Genomic DNA, 23754 nt, shown 5'->3' on the forward strand with positions numbered 1-23754 from the left:
TGCGCCCAAGGTATTTTCGTGCATGTGAAGTCGCGTTTTAAAATAACAAATGGTGCTGTGATATCTTCACGACCCCTTCTATTTTGGGTCAGGTTTAAGGTCAAGAGGTCATCACGGCCAGTGCCATTTCATGAAACTGCACAATGCAATCGCGCAATTCCTTCGGCCTGGTCCAAGAGCTGTTGCGCAGTCGATACCCGAACTCCGAGGTCCACTTATACGTAGGTATGATGAACTTCTTTCGCACCTTACACGGCCGACCGTGCTAATAGGGAGGGGAAGGACAACAAACTAGACACAAAAGGCAGTTCTAAAGAAATGAGTTTCCAATCTAGATTTTAAAAAATCATTTCTCCAGTGGTTTCCTAATGTCGGAAGAGCGTTCCAGATGGCCGCAGAAGCGCATCTGAAAGCGCGCTCTGCGGTAACCGTCTTGTTCGATAGCTTAGCCAAAAGCCGCTGCTGTGAGGATGACCGGAGCTCGCATGAAGCTTCTTGACGAGATCATCAAGATACTGTGCCACAGCATCCACCATCTGGCTCTAGGTCTTCCCCTGGGCATCTGACCTCTGGGTGCCACTTGAATGCCCGCCTCTGTGACCTGACCTCCTCCACCCTGCACACGTGTCCCACCCATCACAACATCCTCTTCCTGATCGCTTCTACAATGCTTGCCAACCACGTGATCTTCCAGACTTCCACCTTTGCTCACGCTACACTGCCACGAAATCCCGAGCATTATTTTGCAAGGGTTAGAAGCGTGAGAAGTGTATATGTTTTACTTTCCACAGTTGTTCCTATTTTTTAAGTCAAGCCTCAACACTGTTTTCGCCTCACCCATCTCTTCATCCCTCCAATTAACCTCTGCTACTCACCTGAGGTGGTTTATGTAATCCATCTAAACCCAACCTGACAATGCGATTGGTCTCCTATCATAATCGTGATCGTCAGCATCAGCCACGGTCAATCAACTGCTGGATGTCTCTCCAAGCTGCCGCCGCCTCTCACAATTTCGCGATGCAACAATCCGCCGAGCAACTCTGCCCGAGACGATTTCAATCGTTCCATCTCCTCAACAGACGTCCTCCTCGGCTTCTAGGCTGAACCGGCCCCGGCAACGGCCCAGGGCCCTGGTTGCAAACACCGACTGCTGGTGGAGTTCTCAATGTCTGGAATATTGAACGCAGCTCTCCACCGGGACCGTTGCCGCAGCGTGCGCGCGACTCCCACGCACGGCACAGTGCATGAACCGCGACTTGATGAGGGGCCAGCTCCCTTCGCTCGGATCGCCGCCGCCGCCGCCGCCGCCACCCGCGCCAGACAACGGCTGACATAACAGTTTAGCGCTCGTTGACAAGACACTGCCCAGATATGTGCGCATAAAGGCCAACCGCGTGCCTTGGCTCCGAGATTATTATTATTATTGCTAGCGGCCGTGCGACTCGCTGACGAATCGGCGGCAACACAATCCAGGCGCGTAACGCCTGCGCTCGAGCGGAGCCTCCGCCACGTCGCTTCTCGCTACCGCCGCTATCCGCGCACCGGTTTGGCATGGCTCGCTGTTGTCCACTCACTGATAGTGCCGCCCGCTATTGCTGACCACCCACTGACACTTTGCTGCCTGCCGCCTGCTGCCGCCTGCCGCCTGCAATCCGACACAGATAGCGCTGCTGTCTGCACGTTAACACTGCCGCTGGTTCACACGCTGCCAGAGCCGTGGCCGAATGGCGCCCCCACCACCGCCGCCGGCACCGCTCCTGCTCTCCATGCACCTACAGAGTCGACGCTGGACAAAAGCACACAACCTTTGGGGAGAGCAAGGCTAGGCGGTGTGTGCTTATATCCGAAGTAGTGTGCCTCTATTGGAAGTTGCCCTTTGCCCCCCCCCCCACCACCAGTGTATGCATGTGTCTTTGTCTCTACGTCCTTTATATAAACCAGGAGATGAAATTAAACCATTAATACATCTCTTTGGTTCTTTCGCTAAAGTCACGTAGAAAGAAAATCAATTGAATAGAATACGACGTTTGGATTGCAACACAAGCAGTCGTCATCAGGTCGAACTAAATTTGAGAGAGAGACAAAACACAGGCACGGTCCATTCGCTCTTTCTCTCCCCCGGCCGCTTTGGGGTGAATTTCCACCCAACTCTCTCTAAAATTTACCAGACATGCTGGGTTTTTCTCTCCCCCTGCCACCGCGGGGTGGATTTCCACTCAACTCTCTCTAAAATGTACCAGACTTCCTCGGTCTTTCTCTCCCCCTGCCACTGCGGGGTGGATTTCCACCCAACTCTCTCATTGATGTGCTAATTTCTCTGCTCCAGCAGACCCACACCTCTCTCTGCCCCCCCCCCCCACCTCTCTCTCTATTTAAGGTCTCTCTCTGCTTGTGTGTCTGTCTGTGTGTCTCCGTGTCTGTGTTTTGTCTCTCTCTCTCAAATGTAGTTCTACCTGATGACGGTTGCTTGTGTTGCAATCTAAACGTCGTATACGATTATTTAATTTATTTTCTCTCCGCGTGACTTTACCGAAAGAGCCAAAGAGTAATTCTTGCAGTCACGAAAGCTTCAAATCAACTTTCATTAATACACCCTTGGCTCATTTGCAAGGGAGAGCCGGGTCGCATGATGAAGATACATTTTAAAACATATATATTTGAAAACACATTCACATTTAGCAACTTAAAACTATATTTGAAAGGGACGTTAATAAGGTACAATGTGAATAAAGCTGAATAGAATTGTAAATGGCACTTAGAATTGTAAATCTATATAAAAAAAACACAAATATAACATTGGGAAAGCAAAGTGACTAGATCAGATAAGTAGAGGAAATCAACCAAACTGTGATAAATCACTCGGGCAGTCGGGAAACATTAAAACAATTACAGTTGCTTCCTAAATCAGAAGTGTGCTCGAGCACTGTGGTGTGGCTGCATCCAGCTTCCCCCTCCACAATCTGTCACCCATCGACGAGACGCTGCCCTGTGGGCTTCGTGTTGGACCCTGAGCCGGGCCACCCGGACCCTGTGGGCTTCGTGTTGGACCCTGAGCCGGGCCACCCGGACCCTGTGGGCTTCGTGTTGGACCATGAGCCGGGCCACCCGGACCCTGTGGGCTTCGTGTTGGACCCTGAGCCGGGCCACTCAGGCCCTGTGGGCTTCGTGTTGGACCCTGAGCCGGGCCACCCGGGCCCTGTGGGCTTCGTGTTGGACCATGAGCCGGGCCACTCGGACCCTGTGGGCTTCGTGTTGGACCCTGAGCCGGGCCACTCGGGCCCTGTGGGCTTCGTGTTGTACTCTGAGCCGGGCCACTCGGGCCCTGTGGGCTTCGTGCTGGACCCTGAGCCGGGCCACTCGGGCCCTGTGGGCTTCGTGTTGGACCCTGAGCTGGGCCACCCGGGCCCTGTGGGCTTCGTGTTGGACCCTGAGCTGGGCCACTCGGGCCCTGTGGGCTTCGTGTTGGACCCTGAGCCGGGCCACTCGGGCCCTGTGGGCTTCGTGTTGTACTCTGAGCCGGGCCACTCGGGCCCTGTGGGCTTCGTGCTGGACCCTGAGCCGGGCCACTCGGGCCCTGTGGGCTTCGTGTTGGACCCTGAGCTGGGCCACCCGGGCCCTGTGGGCTTCGTGTTGGACCCTGAGCTGGGCCACTCGGGCCCTGTGGGCTTCGTGTTGGACCCTGAGCTGGGCCACTCGGACCCTGTGGGCTTCGTGTTGGACCATGAGCCGGGCCACCCGGGCCCTGTGGGCTTCGTGTTGGACCCTGAGCTGGGCCACTCGGGCCCTGTGGGCTTCGTGTTGGACCATGAGCCGGGCCACCCGGACCCTGTGGGCTTCGTGTTGGACCCTGAGCTGGGCCACCCGGGCCCTGTGGGCTTCGTGTTGGACCCTGAGCTGGGCCACTCGGGCCCTGTGGGCTTCGTGTTGGACCCTGAGCTGGGCCACTCGGACCCTGTGGGCTTCGTGTTGGACCATGAGCCGGGCCACCCGGGCCCTGTGGGCTTCGTGTTGGACCCTGAGCTGGGCCACTCGGGCCCTGTGGGCTTCGTGTTGGACCATGAGCCGGGCCACCCGGACCCTGTGGGCTTCGTGTTGGACCCTGAGCCGGGCCACCCGGGCCCTGTGGGCTTCGTGTTGGACCCTGAGCCGGGCCACTCGGGCCCTGTGGGCTTCGTGTTGGACCCTGAGCCGGGCCACTCGGGCCCTGTGGGCTTCGTGTTGGACCCTGAGCTGGGCCACTCGGGCCCTGTGGGCTTCCTGTTGTACTCTGAGCCCGGGAACACTCTTGCCCTATGAGACGCGGAAACCTACGACAGCCAAGCCGGTGGCGGGGCAGGAACATCGCACCGCGGCCAGAGCACACGAGAAGACGCGGTGCTCACCACCACCGATTCGCGGAGAATGTCCTCCAGCTGTGAGAGTGGCGAGCGTCTTGCCAGTGTTGTTTAAAGCAGAAGAAGAACTAACGATTGAACGGGATGGCGGTTACCGCCGTCGAGTCGATGCGTCGCCGCATCAGAAACGTGCAGTGTGCGTACATTTACCGGGGTCAGATCGCCGTGTGAGTAAAACCGTGTGTCGTACGACCCTCCTCCACCCGACAGCCCAATGAAAATAACAACTCTCACGCGGTGGACAAACGTGCCGACTTGTTACTGCTGCAGCACAATGGGCAATGATGTGGAAATAAATTGTTGGCCTACATTTTTTTCCCCCAACCTTTGGTGAACTGAAAGAATTTAAAGGAAAACAATACGAGACTATGAGACCATTAAACGGGCAGACAGTATTAACAGATAATTACTTTCCATTGTGAATTACTGAGAAAGAATCCTCGGGGGATGCCCGCACAGGAAGTGAGTGGAAGTGCCGTATTTGTTTTCAGGCGGCATTGTCTGTGCGGCCGGTCTGCGGTGGAGATTACAAGCACGTGAGCTATTTATAGGTACAATACAGAACGAATGTTTAGCTTTTAAAACGTAACAAAATAAATAAAAACAGGCACGCTAAAACGATCAATTTGGGCTGCGATCGTGCACGCTGATCTCTGTCGACGAACAATGGTAATAAGTCAAATTCCACATTCATATGCCAGGAGACAGTTAATCCCGGGACTTTCCACACGACGGTTACTGGCTAGCGGGAGGATGGGCGTGCGTCAACACCCAACAGGAATTGGAACTCGCAGCTGTCCAATTGTGAGTCACAGGGCTCTGTGCATGCCACGCCGGGTGATTATTTTACCATCGTATAATAATGGTAATGACAATTCTATTCACAAAGACCCCTTTTCAATGAGGATTCTTTAAAGCGCTGTGCAAGACACAGCAGCGGATATTCAGCACGACGATAGCTCGTGGAGCTCAGATTTAAGTGGTAAAATTAGAAATTAAACACTAAAAGCCATTTGCTGAATGAGATCTAAAAGCTGAATAAACAGACGCGTATAAATACGCTTTAACACGAGCTTTCATAATGTTCACGGACTCAAGAGATATTGACGTCTCGTGGAAGAGCGTTATAAAAGTCCGGGGGCTTTTGGCATCACAGGAGGGCCCTGCTTAACATAATATTTGGCCAATTGCTTTGGAATTTTTTTTTTCTTTGCGAGTGTGGGAGGAAATCCAAGCGTACAAAAGGAGAGAACACACTCAAGTTCCGCTATGCATATTGGGTCGTAAATCCACTTGCTCAACTGCTTAGCATTAACACCCTGTTGCCCAGCGGGTAGCTGGTGTCTTACGTACACATTGGCCCCTTCTTTGTGTGTCTCCGAAAAGTCACAAATGTGCACAACCACACACTCGCCCAGGGAGGTCCGCAGCCTATTAAGAGAAATCCATGAACTCGTGTCAGGGCCTTACACGCAGATGAATAACAATATTTGCCAATGTCCTTGTCAAATCACCGGTTTATATGACTTTTATATTTTGGCTTATTCCCAGTTGGTCGTTTTCATTTCACTATTGAGTGTGACAAGATGTTTTCATTTGCTTATTATATTGTGTTTTTAATAAAGAATAATGTTCCAAAAACATCTCATAATTGTGGTAATGTGTGTTCATACGTTGCAATGTTCTTGTGAACATTTTTGAACGTGTTGTATTTATACATCAGTGTTGTTGGGCTGATTTACTGTACAAACATCCTGTTGAATTATTGGGCGCATTACTGCCGTTGTTAATTTGCTGTCTAGCGCAGACTATTGAATGTTAATCCTTGTCGCCCTGTCTTTATGCATGCATAAATATTGTTTTCACCGACGCCCTGCGTGCGTCTGCTACACCAGACATTCCATTATTACCCAGACGGCCCTAGCATTGAGGTATTGTCTCGATAAAACCAAAAACTCAACACATTCGTCAATAACACCGTGGCCTTAACACGAGGAAAATAAATTACATAACAGGTGACGTTATGTCCCATGGAGAAGGGCCATTGTTCGAAACGTCAGTTATTCTAAAGAGGTATTTTTCCTTTTAATGCCACGGTGTTATGAGCGAAAGTGTTCAGTTTTATTTACTGCCAGCATCGCCGAATCACGTGTGCTTAATTGTTCCCAATAGATTCTGAACCAGGGCAAACAAAAGACGATTTCCCAACGGTGGAACCATCAACCGCATCATCGGAACATCGCCACCAGGCCGGGGCGCACATCTTCTTCATTAACGAAACATTAAAGACACAAGCCCCCTGAGTAGTGCGATTGTGGCCATGAAACCAAAACAATGGGCCATGGAGTACACCCAAAGAGACCAATAGAGACCCATAGAGATACACAGAGATACATAGATACATAGAGATACATTAAAGACAAGCCCCTGAGTAGTGCGATTGTGGCCATGAAACCAAAACAATGGGCCATGGAGTACACCCACAGAGACCAATAGAGATCCATAGAGATGCATAGAGATACACAGAGATACATAGAGATACATTAAAGACAAGCCCCTGAGTAGTGCGATTGTGGCCATGAAACCAAAACAATGGGCCATGGAGTACACCCACAGAGACCAATAGAGACCCATAGAGATGCATAGAGATACATAGAGATACATAGAGATACATTAAAGACACAAGCCCCTGAGTAGTGCGATTGTGGCCATGAAACCAAAACAATGGGCCATGGAGTACACCCACAGAGACCAATAGAGACCCATATAGATGCATAGAGATACACAGAGATACATAGAGATACATTAAAGACAAGCCCCTGAGTAGTGCGATTGTGGCCATGAAACCAAAACAATGGGCCATGGAGTACACCCACAGAGACCCATAGAGACCCATAGAGATGCATAGAGATACACAGAGATACATAGAGATACATTAAACACACAAGCCCCTGAGTAGTGCGATTGTGGCCATGAAACCAAAACAATAGGCCATGGAGTACACCCACAGAGACCAATTTAGACCCACAGAGACCAATAGAGACCCATAGAGATACATAGAGATACATAGAGATACATTAAAGACAAGCCACAGTAGTGAGATTGTGGCCATGCAGACAAAACTACGGAGCACACAGTAAACCCACTGTGGTCTGAGCTCATTCAAAGGAGGAGGAGGAACAGCGACACGACACGAACTCTCTCTCTCTCTGCTGAAGCCCTCTCGTCGTGGCCAGCAGCAGAACTCGACATCGGCATCTAGCTCCTGAACGTATTGTCATCATACGCAAGAACGGAATAGAGTCTAGATTTTGATTTAAAGCTTTCGTGACTGCAGAGATTCATATTCTTGTTTCTTTCGGTAAAGTCACGTAGAAGGGAAATAATAAAATAATACAAATAAAACAATAAAATTATCACGACATTTATATTGCAACACAAGCAATCATCATCAGGTGTGAAAACCACAGCAAGAAAATGTTCTTGCTGTGGTTTTCCCTTCTACGTGACTTTACCGAAAGAACCAAGAATAAGGATAGAGTTTCTCTGAGCCTATCCGCTGCGCCTGTATGTCGAAATACTAGAAACAGGAAGCTTGCTCGATTTTAATGAGCGTGCAATACAATGCTTATTTTTGTACAATTTTTCTGTCAATTTATAAACGAGGGTTTTCCGAATGTGCCCTACGGTGTTGTGTCCATGGCCCTGGTCTACAACAGCGGCCAGCCCTGCAGAATGTCCTTGACTCGACAATAGCACCATCCCCTCCATTTAGACTCGTTTGGATCAGGAATTGGAGAATCCAGGACAAATTCAAACGCCCCTGGACAGGAATTGAACTCGGTTGCTGCAATCATATTTGAGATTGCTAGAACCTACAACAATACTCCCCACACATATACAAAGACACACACATATATACAAAAAGACAAAGATCCTCCTATAGCCTGAACAAACTGTTGGGGCAAGTGTTGTTAGCGAGCACCTATGAAGGCTGGAACGGCACATGAGGGGGTGGGTGACCAACACCACGCACGGCCGCCTTTGTCCCCTAGTGGTGATGTTTACACAACATACCAGGCACCCATTTGAGGCTGAGTCTACATAGGGGAGGCCCAGAAACCCTTCAGATTATCGTCACTAGTGTTGGCCGTGAGCGGGAATCGAACTTCGGTTGCTGGATTCGTAGCGCAGCGCGCTAACCGCTACACTAGCGCTCACCTCACATATACATACACACAAATACACACACACACACATAGTTGTGGTATGTGATGTTACGGGAACCTATGAAGGACGGTGAGGTGCATGTGGGCCAGAACCACGCCCAGCCACCTTTGTCTCCGCAAAGCAGATGTTTACACACCACACCAGCTATTTTAAGTCGAGATTGACAACTCGTTTCTTTCGAACTGCTTTTTGTGTTTAGTTTGTTGTCCTTCCCCAGCACCTCCCATTACCACGGTTGGCGCCGTACGAAAGAAGTCCAACACACATTCAAACATATTACTCATTGTAAGGCTGAGTAGACCCAATGCAGCCTCAGGACTGGTTGGAAATCACCGCTGATCCCGGCCATGGCCAGGTCACTGAGTTGGTAACGCAGTCCGCCGGCGACTGCGCAGATGCTCCCCACACACTCGCACCAATGCCAAATGCCACTCAGTGATGCGTGACGTCACCTCGGCGTCCGTGCCAGGCCAAGTGCACTTTGAGAGCACACTCGCGCACACACTCGCATGCAAAAGACAAAGATCCCCCGTGTAGCCTGAACAGAGAGTTGGGGGCACGTGCTGTTAGCGAGCACACCCGCACACGCGCACGCTCGCAGACACGCACTTTAACCCAGCGTTCGAGCACATTCTGCAGCTGCTTGCGTTGCTCTGAAGTTCTCTTTGTCCAGGCACATAACTCGGTATTGCAATGCATCAAAAGCCCATGTTTACAGGAGCCTAATGTTGCGTGGCTGTTTTCATCATGAAACACACGAAACGACCAACTCCCACTTGTCTTATTTGCAGAGCAAACTAATTTTCAGGCCACATTGCAGTCTGCCTTTGTCGGAGTGGGTCAACGTTATCAGATACAGCTGCCACATGGACAAACTGGGACTGACATTCCCAACATTGCCTGGCAGCAGAAACTGAGGGCTGCATCGGCTCATGGTCATGCACGCACACAAAGTGACACGCGCATGTGTGCGCGTGTATGTGTGCATTACACATGCAAGGTGCTCGCAAAAACAGCACTTGCCCCAACGGTCTGTTAAGGCTATACGGGGGATCTTTGCATTACGTATACCTGTGGGGGGAGGTAGTGGTGTGGTAAGTGCGCTGCACTCCAAACCCGGCTACCTGAGTTCGATTCCCGCTCTGAACCAACAACAGAGACGAATGGGTGAACTGTTCCTGGGCCCCCCCCTAGGTCGACTCGGCATTAAATGGGTGCAGTATGTAAACATCAGCACCGGAAAGACAAAGGCGGCCGGGCGTGGTCTTGGACACCCACCTCCTCGCCTGCAGTGCCGGCCTTCATAGGCGTTACTCGCTAACAGCACTTGCTCCAACCGTCTGTTAAAGGCATACCGTGGATCTTTGTCTCTGTTACATTTACAGAAAGGGGGGTGGGGCAAAGAGGGGATAATGGAGAGACAAAGGTGGCCACGCTACCCACTGGCACGTGGCACCGACCTTAATAGGCGCTCGCTTATTGCACGTGCCCCAACGGTCTATGAAATTTTACGGGGAGGGTCTTTGTCTTAGCATGTAAAGTGTGCAAACAGGGGACGCACGCAGGCACATGAATATACGAGTGACGGTGAAGAGGGTTTTGCGATGGGAAGTAAAAGTACTTAGAGCCCCAACATTTATAAATTACCTATTTAGCAATACATCATTAATCATAATACTACATCATTAATCACAATACTACATCATTAATCAGAGAACTGGACTGTTTATTTTTAACCAATGGGTATTGGCTCACTGTGTTCGACGCTATAAAATTCATTTGCCTTTCATGTTGTCATTATTAACGTAATTGCAAAAAAATATAATACAATAAGCAAGAAATAGGCCTGGCCTGGCGTGACTGGGTTGGGTGGGCGCAATCTTATTGTGAAATCATTCACACTGGTTTTTAATGTAAGTATTGCCTCTGACTTATGCTTACCTGTGCTAACCAATGAGAGAGTGGGAATGAGCGTTCAATGAATTCATTCGCGAATAAATTCAACGGACGGAACATTTTGTGTTTGTGCTGACTCGAGACAGCCCCTCTGGAGGGAGTGCCAGAGCTCGCGAGAGCTCCCTCTAGAGGGAGCTCTCGCGAGCCGCTCTTAGAGCCCCTTCTGGTGGAGGCCCTGAAGCCCTCCCGCTCTGGAAAGTAGCTCTACACTCGACGGTGCTTTGGCCTTCTCTTCCACACTGGCCAGAACGCCTTGGAAGAGGTGGGCAGTGGGCCACGCTTTGCACGCGACCTGCCGATCACCGACTATCCGTGGTGGCGCCCGTTCATTGCCGCTGGGTGGACAAGAGGCGGGGGGGATGGAGTCACGAAGCTCGCGCCGTCGTTTCAACCGCCGTGCCGGGAGATCGTAACGGGCGACCCCTGGATTGCAATTCCAGCAGCGTGCCGACCATCACACCACGGCGGCAGCATCCCCCTTCAACAAGTCGAGAGTGTGCACGCTCTTCGCGAAGGTCCTGCGTGGGATCTTGGATCAATTCCTTATTGAGTATTTTTGTTTACGTTTTCCTAATTATATTCCAATTGCAATTAGTGTCATCTCACGAGACGAAGAATCTTATTGAGCAATGTACTTTATTCACGGGAGGAGACACCGGAGTAGCCAGAAAAAAATATATATCGTGCATTCGAGGTTAATAACACTCCAAAAATCCACACAAAAGTCCATATCCCGCTTGCTGTACCGCTTGATATGGGCAAAGCGTGCGGCAAATGCGCACCAGCCCAGCCACCAAGTCGCCCGAGTGGCTGTGTGTGGCGTCACAGCCGCAGCTTCCCGTCAAACCGGCGGAGAAGACCTCCAAGAGATGACGCCCCCCGTCCCACCACAACAAGACTAACGCGCCGACCGCTGCGACCTTGCGGTGTTACGCGGGGCAGCAGTGGCGCACACTGCCCTAGGAACCCGGCGACACAAGTGCGCACGAACTGGTACCTTGGGGCCACCTTTTCACCAACAACCCTCACCGACCAGATTGGTGAAGTACGGTCGCACGGCACTCGTGACCGTCAACGGCGTGGCGGGAGGCTTCCACGCAGCGGCGGATTAGCACAGGGCTGTAAATGATCATTGCCGTTATGGTCCAGTGCAATTTTTTAACTGCAATCCCCACCGTTGTAGGATGCAAGATTTGCGAGTTTAACCCGTTGCATCCAATGCTTGCAGGAGGATAAACACTAACAACAACAACAAAAGTCGTGTTAATGGTCGTGAGACCCGGTCATCACGTGATGCCAGTCAACATCCCACAGGGCGAGTTGGAATATTCACTCACCGTAAAAAAATATATATTCACGCGACATCATCGATGCGGTCAGCATTACGCCCGGCCATCCTTTGTCTCCCCAGTGCTGATGTTGACACACCACACCAGGTGATTTTTAAGGCTGAGTTGTCCTAAGAGAAGCATGGGATCGGTGCAGATTTCCGCCACTGACGTTAGCCGTGGCCGAGAATCAAACTCAGGTGTTGTCGGGTCCGCGCACAAACCGCTGCACCACCGCTCCCTCCACACATCACCTGCGTGTGTTGCGTGTGTGTGCACGGACCCAAACGTACACGTGAACGCTCGCGTAGACACACACAGACACACAGAGACAAACAACAGATCCACCCAGTTTCCCGTGTAACACTCCACAAACCAATTTCCATCAGATCCCGTGGCGTGGCTCTTAATGAACGCATAATACAATGTTATTTAAAATCTTGATTTGGATCAAGAGGAGCAAAGGCGTAATGGCATGCAAATAGGACTCGGTAATAACCAGCGCTCACGCCGTGGGAATCGCGATTAGCCCGGCTGCCTCGCCACCCCCCCCCCGCTCGAGGCCGTGTGGGGGGCACAGCCGGCAACGCGCCCCCTCGTTTCTACAGGTGGCCTCGCTGCGTTATCAACGCTGTCAACGTCACCTGCCTCAATTTACTGTTGGGTTAAAGCCTTTCTCATCGTGGTGGCGGCATCTCTGCTGCCGTGCGTCCACTCCACCCGCTAATCTCCCTGGACCGCCACCACCACCGTGACCGCCACCACCACCGTGACCGCCACCACCACCGTGACCGCCACCACCACCGTGACCGCCACCACCACCGTGACCGCCACCGCCACCGTGACCGCCGCCGTCGCTTGTGTACGGCGGTGGGCGTGCGAGCGTGAGAGTGCCGCCGTGAGGCCCCGAGCTCACTGCCGCCGCTTCCCCTCCGCGGAAGCATCGCGGGTACAGGAAGAGGAGCCGCCGCGTGAAGTGGCGGTGCTCGCGTGGAGTGTTGTGAGCAGTGGTGGTGCGGCGCACCGTCGTGTACCGGTGCATCGCGCCCACTCCTTTTCGTAGGTAGACACACCTGTGCGGTGTTATTTACGGCTCGCATCGGTGATGAGTGACACCTTAGCCAATCTTGCCACACCCCCGCACTAACCAGCATGACACAGGATGGAGTAGGCCTGCATCCGGCAGTGGATTGACAAAGGGCTAGGTACGTTTGAAATATATATATTGTGCAGCGTATCCATTAATTTATCATCCATTTATCAATTCAATGTTACTGGACATTGCTTTGAGCTCGGGGTCAGGAAGACTTCACACACACACACACACACGCGTGGTCGTGTGAAGATGTTTATTTTATTACACCGGCCTCTTCTCTCCAATCCTCCTCTGCAATCCTCCTCTGCCACGGGGCGTTGGCGACGCGCGAAGCATCAGGACTTGAGAGGGTTCCTCGGCTGCGAGATCGCTTCAAATGATTCTGTCATGAGCCGTTGGAGATCGCTAAAAGAATTTCGCTTTAAAAAAAAAAAACACAAACGAACTTAAGCGCGCGCAGGGAGGACGTTGTCGCCGAATCGCCTGTTAAAAGTTCAATGTAATGTCCAATTATAATTATTTAACTACGGACAATAAATGTACCAACGGACACCCAGCGCCATGGGTAATTCGGAGGGCAGGTCTCAGTCAACAGCCTACAAAATGCACTTGAAGACGTGTGCACTCCTTTAAACAAAGACGTGTTTAAAAATGTGCATAATACGGGAGGATATATCAAAAGTAAATACCTCCAATACCTGTCCTAATTTCATTGCTCCATTTGACTCGAATGGTCCCTCACTTGGCTGTCGTCATCTCTTTCGTGTCAGCGTAACATCTGGATTTGACTTTTCCCTCTAGACCGATGTGGTCTCTTATCACCGGCCAACCCGGTCACATTTTCGCAGTCAGCCTGGGCCAATCAAAACATGCGCAATTTCTCGTTGTTAAAGTTGCCGGATCTCGGGACGAATCAGCCCCTGGCAGCCCAGCACAGACGCCAAATTCCTGGGCAGTCCGGGAGAATCGTGGACGGGTGACAACCCTCGGCAACTGCGGGGAGTGGCACTTTGCAAGTTAGAGCAGATTGACAGGAAGCGAGCGGCGGGCGCACGCTTCGCTCGCGTTGGCCACGCCAAAGGCAAGAGCCGGCGTCTCCCCGCTCCAAACGCCCATCGGGAACGACGGTGAGCGGCGTCTTTTCCCCAACGTTTCGCTCCGAAGCTGGTGGTGGAAACTACTCGCGCTCCCACGGCAGCGGACGAGTGCCCCCACGGTGCAAAAAAGTCGCCGTTGACATCCGCCAAAAGCGGCGCTTGTTTTCAAGCGTCGCCCGGGTTGACCCCTGACCGGCATTTCAACTCGGGGGCCACCCCTCTCTGATTGTGAGGCGGTGGCGCTCACCGCAATGCCCACCCTGGCTGGGATGACAAATCAAGTTTGCCGTAATTAAATATTAAACCCATTTAATCCGTCATCTCGTGCACGACGCAGCTTTGGTAGGCGAGCATTGTTGGAATAAATAAGAGGCAGCGGGTGAGCCTCTGTCTTTTTAAATATGACTGGGGGGGGGGGGCGGGGTGAAGGGGGGGGCAGCGGGGGAGGGGGGTTTACAAGGCTGTATTCCGCGCAACGAATCTATAATTCCGTCTGTGTGGCTGTTCATTTCAAACAGGGTTCATTACTCAGCCGCCCAATGAGCAGGCCTCCCAATATCGATGGTAATTATGGCCGTCATTAGAATATACAATTTCTCCTCGCTCTTTATTTCTCCCCCTCTCTCTCCACCGTCTCGCGATTGTGTGCGCCTCTTAAAATGCGCGTACATTAATGCCCCCGTCGGCACGTCGTTTGCGCGACGGCTAGTAGGGCGGTGAATCTACACACGGCCTTTTGTTTTATGCCATTGATGTCGAGAAACGAAATAAATGATATACACCATCAATGTTGTTGATTCGATATCGCAATTGTCCGATCGGACATGAACCCGATCAGCGTTCCAAATTTCACATTCCAAGGTGAGCGCTGGGAACTTGTGTCCACAAAGACAAATGTCCTCCATGCAGGGTTATAAACTGGCCAGAGCAAGCAGTTGTTTGCGAGTACCTATTAAGGTCGACGTGACACACAGGGCCCTGGTGTGCCCTTTGCGGTGTGATCTTTTTTGTATCGTCCAGTTCTAACAGTTTCCTCGCGCTAAATGTGGCATCTTCAGCTTTTGTAACGGTATGTTTGTGAGAAAGAGGGCTGGGAACAGAAGAAGAAAAAAAACGTTCACAGACAGAGAGATGGCATGCGGGACAATGGCGAGGAGTACACCAGAGGATGTGTGGGTGAGCGGGGTGGTTGAGCGGGGTGGGTGAGCGGGGTGAGCGAGCGGGGTGAGCGAGAGGGGTGAGCGAGAGGGGTGAGCGAGAGGGTTGAGCGAGAGGGGGGAGGGAGAGGGGGAGGGAGAGGGGGTAGGGAGGGGGGGAGGGAGCGGGATGGGTGAGCAGGGTGGGTGAGAGGGGTGAGCGAGCGGGGTGAGCGAGAGGGGTGAGTAGGATAGGGCAAGGGAGACACAGTGAGATGTGCCATACGGCCGCTGCGTGTGGCCGTGCTATGGTTTTTATATAAACACAAACATAATCATTGGGGATACAAAGGTGGTTAGGAGCAGTAGCAGATCTGGGGGTGGGGGGGGGGTCTAAGCAGCCCACCCCTCCACATTGAGACCCCAAAAATTGGTATTATATTGATAATTACCGGAGAAAATACTTTAATGTTCTATTATTATTAATGTAGGGCCCGATTCAAAAGGCTTAACATTTCACCCGCCCGCCCCTCTCCCTGCATGGGAGAGGTTTCTAGGTGCGCCTCTGGGCAGGAGAGGCGCCGAGGTCGGCATCGCCACGCAGTGTTGCGGCGCCTGCCTTAACAGGCGCTCGCTGACAGTGCCACCCCAACAGGCTGTCAAGGGGGGTGTTTGCGTGCATGCGTGCGTGCGTGCGTCAAGCGAAACGTGAAAATATCAGAAACGCCCAGGAAAAATATTGGGGCTGGTGAGGGGTGGGGGCGGTGGTGGAGGAGGAGTGGAGTGAAGGTATCGGAAAGACAAGAAATGTGGAGAAATCCACACTCACGAGGCCTGGCTCCCAATGACTTACAGGTGTTCAATCAAACGATCACTTTGCAGGCGAAGCGATGGTCGAGTGACAATAAAGAGCTCTGTGCTGTGTGAATGCTTTGAGAGGGCAGACCCGAGGGCCCAATTCGTGAAGCATTGTTGACTATCATTGCACCCTGCTGTGGACTTTATCGAGGAGAAAAAAATGCCCCATTCGGCCATTTTAGTCATTCACGCAGGGCAATTTTTGTCAATTGTCAGAGTGAACTCTTTGCTACGTCTCATTCTGCTTGTATTGAACCAGTGCTGCTGAAAGTGAGTGTATACGAGACTGTGTGAATGACGGAGTGTGGCGAGCGGCAAAGTTAGCGCACCGCGTTACGAACCCGAGTTCCATTCCCGCTCACGGCCACCGCCGGTGACAATTCTCTGAACCGGTCCTGGGCCTCTCTTAGGTTGAGGGCCTGATGCGATCTGTAATCCTCACCACCGGGGGAGACAAAGGCGGCCGGGCATGGTGCCGGCCGGGCGCGGTGCTGGCCACCCACCCCCAACAGTCGGTTCAGGCGATGCGGGGGATCCTTTGAATTTGCGTGTGGTGCGCGCGTGTGAGCGCAAGAGAGAGAGAGAGAGCGTGTTCACGCGCGAGTGGGCGAGAGCGGGCGACGCTTCACCTGGTCTCCCGCATGGCTGCTCGGGGCGGGCAGGTCGTCCATGTCGCCCCTCCCGCCACCCTCGCCCTCGCGCTCCTCGATCACGAGGTCGATGGGCATTTTGCCCTTGAGGCAGCTGATGTAGCGGTGGCAGAAGTTGTCGCACAGCTCGTGGACCTGCGGACGGCATCGCGAGGGGAAGGCTCAAAAGAGGCTTCGCCTACCAGCAGCAGTGGAGACAAATCGAGGTCTTTAACTATTACATTGTTTTATTTTACCAGGCCCACTGAGCTGCGTAGCCCTTTTTCAGAAGCGACGTGGCTATCACAAATGAGAGCTCCACGAAGTGACTCATCACGTGAACATTTATAGCATTCACAGAGTCTAAACGCGTGATGTTCATTCTAAATGTGGAGGGGAAAAAGTGGAGGACCCGGAGGAAAATCAACGCGAGCACGGGGAGAACCTGCAAACTTCAAATATACAGCAGCAGGCGTCGGGGTCGGGATTGAACCCACGACCTCTTGCATACCAGACGAGGTAGTTAACATCTCACCACCGTGGAGCCCATACAAATGACACACGCAAAGGGAAGTTATTTTATGGTACATGATGATCCCCCGAAAAGCTCGTATCACACTGCAATGATAACAGAAGATAAGTTATTTTGGTAAAGTCACGTAGGTAAAAATAAAATAAAGTTAAGAGAAAACAACAATTGAAAACAACTAAATCAAATCACGACGTTTCGGAGGCAACAAAAGCTTCCGTCATCAGGTGTAACTGGCACAGAAAAATTACTGCAGAGAGCTATTTGTGATAAGGGATTATTATCATATAGGGTAAGAGGAGGGGGGAGGAGCCAGGGAGGACGGATGCAGGGTGGGGGGGGGAGTGTTGGGAGACGGGGATGGTGAAGCTCCTGCTCATGCACCACGGATGGGGGAGGGGGTGGCGCGGGCGGGGGAGAGTGGGATGGAAGACAACTTTACACGATTGAAACATTGCAAGTCAAATTTCCTAGTGATGGTAGTGTGTAAGGCTGGGAGTAAAAGACCGGAGATATGGATATGAATATAAACTTTCAGGCAGCTAAAGTTTAACTTGGTTTATAACATCCTTACAATGATTGCTCAATTTGAATCCAGCCTCTCGGTTGAAGTTATGTCTACGTTTGTATATCTGTATGGCTTCATGGACAAATCTTTGGTGGTATCCAGACGGCTTGCAGAGCACTTTGGTATCGGAGAAAACAATATCATGAGAACCCACGGCGTTGTAGCAATGATCAGCCACGGCAGAATCATTCGTCCTACCCTGTTTCAAATCTGACTTGTGACGCAAATGCGTTCAGATACTTGTCGTTTCGTTTCTCCAATGTAACAATCACTACAAATGCAACTCAGTTTCTTGACACCAGGGTATTGTAAGTCAGGGATGACATCCTTTACGGATGGGATCAGATCACGGATTTTGTGTACTGTACTGAATCGGGCCTGGATCTTGTGTTTGTTTAGAATTTTGGAAATCTTTTTGGTAACACCTGCTATGTATGGAAACGTGATGGTTTTGATCGGAGTATCAGGTGGTTGTTTCTGTATGGTGGGATAAACAGCTTTGCGGATAGTATGGTCAGAGTATCCATTCATCTTCAGGGCCAGGCGTACATGTTCCAATTCACTGGCCAGGTGGTGTTTGTCAGAGGTGCAGTGACAAATAAAATCAATAAAAAAAATAATCAGTGATTTATTTTATTTTATACCTACGTGACTTTACCGAAAGAACCAAAGAGTACGCAATCATCATTTTGTAATCCTTTACAAAACCGCTTTTATCATAACATCTCCTCCCCATGTACCGCCATGCAGTGAGTCGTTCTTTCTTTCATTCATTCAATTGTCCTCGTCTCAACGCAACAGGCCGCATGTTTTACAGACAACGCGGTCACCAGGGTTCCCAAGCGCTATTCAGGGGACATCCCGAGACCATGGTGACACCGAATCGTGATGATTCCTTCAATCGCATGCGGCGGGCTTGGCACACACCTCCGATTAGCACGGTTGGCTACGTACGGTGCGAAAGAAGTTCAACATACATACACATTGATATACACTCTACTATACACTGCACACACTACGCTATACACTACATCATACACTACACTACTATACCTGTACACTACACCACTATATTAAATTGAAAACTCATCTCTTTAGAACCGCTTGGTGTGTGTTTAGTTTGTCGTCCTTCCCCCGCTCCTCTGATTAGCAGGGTTGTCTACGTACGGTGCAAAAGAAGTTCAACACACGCACCTGTGCCCCAATATTTTCATTCAAAATCGACTTCTTTGCGGTCGGATCGCCGCATGAGCAAGCGGTGCGGTTCGTCAGTTGCACCAGCGACGGCTGTGATGCCAATGACCCCAGATGTCTGCTCCGTTCACGCAAAGTCGAGCCAATGCAATGATCGCTCGATGAATGCGGTGTCTACAAAGTGAAGTTAATCCACGGTCATTAAATGTTTTGACAAAATACATCCATTCCCTCGTTATTCACGATTTTGGCTATCCGCAAGTGGCATCTTGGAACTCTATACGACTGCATCGAGAGAGAGCGAGAATGTGACGAGATAAAGTGATGAGAGAGAATGTGATGCGAGAAAGTGATGATGAGATAAAGCGACGGGATAGTTTTCATGTATTTAAAAGGTTATTTATAATTCATTTAAAAGGTAGGTTTTCGTAGGCAAACATCATTATCCCCGAAATTCGCTCACTCACGAGCATCTCCGGAACGTATCCCTCACGAATAACAAGGGAATACTGTAGAAGGCCCAAAGAATCCACGCGCTGATTTTGAACGTTCCAAAACCATTATTTGTAAAAGGTAAAAAAAACTGAGACGATGATGAATGCTTTTAATGGTTGCTCAGTCTGGCACACTCCTCAAACACCAGGATAGGGACCGCACTTTCTCCTCCGAATTTCGCATCGCACGTGAAATTTATAATAATAATAAAACTAAAATCAGTATGAAGTCACAGCTGTGAGCGTTACACTGCGCGTGTCTGTCACATTCAATCCCTATCAGTTGAATTTAATTGAACTTCAAATATTGACACTCATTTGAAATCACAAATGTAAGTGCTGCAGAAGCTGATAATGCAGGAAATTACATTATTTATATGAAATCCTTTTCATTTGACTCGAATTACCGCAGTTCTCATTTAATATATAAACTTTTTTTTATATGTAACCATTTTTTATGTGCGAGTACAAATGGGTACAATTTAAATGGTTTGTATTCATTTCGGTTTTGCTTTACACAGATGTGTTCTTGTCTGGCACTGATTCCCTTTGGTTAAAGATGTCTTTGTACAGCGGAATAGAGGGATTCTACTAGGGCTGCCACCTTGACCACCTCTGACCAAACCTGGGCACGTGGCTCAGTCAGCCTAGGCCAGGGGCCGGCAACCTGCGGCTCTGGAGCTCCTTAAGGACGGCTGAGTGACGTTACTTTTTACGGACCACCGTCTCGTATGCATTGCGGCTCTTGAAATTATTAGGTTTTGAACCGAATAACAAAACGCTCTTCTTGTTATTTTGGTTGCCAACCCCTCGCCTAGGCCTATCAACACCGTGCAGTAATCCTGTGATAACGTTCAACTCAGCGGCACCAGATCTCGGTGCAAATCAATTCCTGCTGCCACCCGAATACAGATGCCGAATCGCAGACCGCCTGGGTCAAACCCGGACAGGTGGTGGCCCTGTATGAAGCACCTATGTGAGCCTGAAGAGGAGCCAGGCAACAAGAGAGTCACGTTCGTCGTGGGTCCCTGCGTGGCCGCCGGAGATGGGCGCTGAGCACGCGGCCGTGAGCGGAAACACTCGCTGCCGATTGGCCGATTGCACAAGTCAAGCCTCGTCATTATCACTGGGCTTCCATTAAGAAACAAGAGACAGAAAAGTCAATTGGTAAAAAACAATTGACCTGCCATTGTTCAAGTGCTAGTTGGGTCAATGACCAGTTTCCAGGAGGGTATCGTTTCTCTTTAACAGCATGTGCTGTGACTTACATTGTCTGTAAGGTCCTGGGGCTCTGGCTCTAGCCATCTCTAAATCGGATGGAATCTCTCTCATGGAGATTATATGAACAGGAATGGACTAAAATGTACAGGGCGTCTACATTTTTAACCCTGTTCGCGAGTAGAATGTATTGTACGTATCGATACTTCCTATAAGTTTAGGGCACTCACTTGTCCTGGGTGTGAATAACAGTGAGCGCGTGAGGACACCACGCCGGGCGATTGGCAAATAATCTCTCGCCTGCTACGAATGAGGTCGCGGGTTCGATCCTGACCCTGACGCCTGTATATTTGGAGTTTGCGTGTCTCTCTCCTTGTGATCGTGTGGATGTTTCCACACAATCGGCCCCTTCGTTGAGCTACCATTTGTGGCGAGGTCACTTCTGAAAAAGAGCTAAACAGGAATACTTTGCACTTTCGTCTGGTTAGGGACCAGAGCATGGACGAATGTCAAATATGGACGAATGTCAAAGCAGGGCCTTCATTTAGCCTTGCTCGTTAAGTTTGATTATGCTAAGCTTATCTTGCAAATTGAGAACCTTATGGGTTCTTTTAGCTTTACTATCACCACACTTAGGACCCATTATGACTATATTAAAGCACAAAAATAAGCATTTTACAGTAATCACAAAAATAAGCACAGTATGAATACTGCACACGTGTTTTATAATCACAAAACAACGATAAACACTATAGTATTATACCGTTATCACAAAAAAATAACTATGAATTGTTCACAGTATAATCACATACACAAGTACACTATTAATAATATATGAATAAACACAAATATAAGAGATGCTCACCGAACGACTTCTATTCAAAGATTGAACGAAAAAAAGGGCGCGTGTGGCGAACGTCGTGGAAGGTTCGGGATGAAATCGGACGAAAGAGGAAAGCGCGTGGACGAAATTTGAAGTGACGAAAGTCAAGTGGACGAAAGTCAAGGCATCGTGAAAATTGCCACACGCGTACCAGTACGTGATGAGCGTCGCTTCTATACGTGGAGGTGAGCACAGTTCCGACTGCCACGTTCACAGAATGGCGGCGTTTAAAGTTTGATGCCGGACAAGGATTCTGAAACAAAGAGACCAGGGTGCGACTTCTGCTGCTGCTGCTGCTGCTGCTTCCACAAGCCACGTGTTCTACAGCGAGCGGTTGGCGCAGCCGCGATCGGCGAGCGTTACAGCTGCAACTCACCGGTGACATTTACCCTCGTGCCACTTTCCCACTCCCAACTCCTTGTTTGACCTTTTTGGTCTACGGAGACCGGGCGGGGGAGGAGGGGTGACACAAGCAGCGGCAGCGGGAGGGGGCGAACGAAGTCGACGCACAAATAAAGTTGAAATGTTAATTTTTAGTCAAGGCTACGGAAAACTTAAATCTCCGTTTAACTGTTCTATTTTTGTTAAAAAATATATAAATCCACGCCTGCTGTCTGCCGCATGTTTGGCACCCGCCGAACTGTTTCGCTCTACTCTTAAGAAATTCAAGCTCTTTCATGCAAATGTCAGCCAAAATCCCAAAGCCAAACACGCGTCCCCACAAAGCCTTACAAAAGTAAACACGTAATGGTAAGAGACTCCCGGTAACTTTGGTCATACTTACGAATGAGATCGCCCATCTCAATGGGTTTCCAACTGGTTACGGACACACGGAGTGTGTTTACATGCGCGGTCACCGTTGCTGGTGGAGCCGTTGCCGCGACGAAGCGTTTCCACTGCGCCTGATGCAATCACATCCTGATTGATTTCACTATAATTTCTCTATCAACACTGATTCACAATTAAACATTACGTCTTGTTTCTGTTCATGCAGTTATTGGTTGGTGCTTAAAAGTATGATGAAAATAAAGGGGTGGGGGGGGGGTTTGGTCCAATTTTATGGGATGGGGCAGGGGAGGGAGGGAAGGAGGGAGGGAGGGAGGGAGGGAGGGAAAGGTAGTGACCGGAATTCGTAAAATTCAGGGGGAGCGCCCTTCCCTGCCTCGGCTGAAGTTGAGGCTCCAACCGCCTCGGCTGCAGCACAACGTCTGCCTCTGGTCGTTCAAGCAGCGCGGGGATTTCAACGCCGATGGCTCCGCGCCCGCCTAGAGCGGCATCGGTGCAGAGCGGGAAGACGAGGAGGACCAACGAGTGCGGGCGCGACGGGACGGAGGGGCCGCGACGCCCCCGCCAACGGGCAGGCTCGCGATGACACGCGCGCGGGCACCGCGCGGGTACGCGCACACGCGGGTACACGCGCTCCGGGTACACGCGCGGGCGGGCCAACCCGGCGTGCAGACATGGGCGCCGCTCGCTCATGCATAGCATTACCCTCTGGGGAGACAGACGGGGCGCAACTTTGAATAAACTTGCATAAAATAAAGACATCTGGAAAATCGACGTTGACAGTGCGGCGAGCGGGGTTAATGCGGGCCGCGCGTCCCGGGCGGCTTGGCGATGGAGCCGCTCGGTGCGAAATTCGTTTTTTTTTCTTTTCTTTTATTTTTCCCTCGCTCACGCAGACTTGGAAGCGGCGACGGAAACCCGAGGGCACCCGCCGCCGCGCTTGGCTGGCGCCCAACAACACCGCACGCGCGCGAGCGCCCGGCAGGCCCGGTCGATCGGACGGCGGCCCCCTTCAAAGCTCGTAGCCAGGTCTGGAAGCCCCACCGAGGACGGCAAGAGGCCTCCCTCCTGCGAGCGCAGCCGGCGTGTCGAAAACGGAGGAATGGGAACGCGGAGGCGAGGAAGGAGGACGGCCTTGCACCACGCAAAACACCGCCGCCGAGCGCCACCGTGGCGAGCGGCGAAGGAGGGACCGAGTCCTGCGATAGGGCCTCAGAAGGTTCTGACAGCTGGATCTACACTAGCAAACCGATGCGAATACCCGGGCACCTCCCCCACCGATGCCTTGCACGTGTGTACGTTGAACTTCTTTCGCACCGTACGGAGCCATCCGTGCTCATCGGAGGTGCGGGGGACGG

General features: G+C 51.0%; 1 protein-coding gene across 4 annotated transcripts in view; it reads right to left on the minus strand.

The window, feature by feature from the left end:
- LOC116948498 (homeobox protein Meis1-like) overlaps positions 1–23754 on the minus strand; it is a 251078-nt gene that overhangs the window by 169330 nt on the left and 57994 nt on the right. For 2 of the 4 annotated variants that reach the window (XM_032965226.2, XM_076071560.1), the window contains exons 6-7: positions 21762–21863; positions 16725–16880 (exon numbers count right to left, since the gene is read on the minus strand). In XM_032965226.2, coding sequence (XP_032821117.1) covers positions 16725–16880; positions 21762–21863 — 258 coding nt within the window. Of the gene's footprint in view, positions 1–11199; positions 13424–16436; positions 16587–16724; positions 16881–21761; positions 21864–23754 lie in introns of those variants that run through there. The other 2 variants (XM_076071561.1, XM_032965227.2) reach the window with 2 other exon arrangements.

This window comes from Petromyzon marinus, chromosome 33 (assembly GCF_048934315.1).
Source record: "Petromyzon marinus isolate PM22_M1 ecotype Great Lakes invasive population chromosome 33, UKy_Petmar_22M1.pri1.0, whole genome shotgun sequence".
In the NCBI taxonomy this organism is placed as follows: domain Eukaryota; kingdom Metazoa; phylum Chordata; class Hyperoartia; order Petromyzontiformes; family Petromyzontidae; genus Petromyzon; species Petromyzon marinus.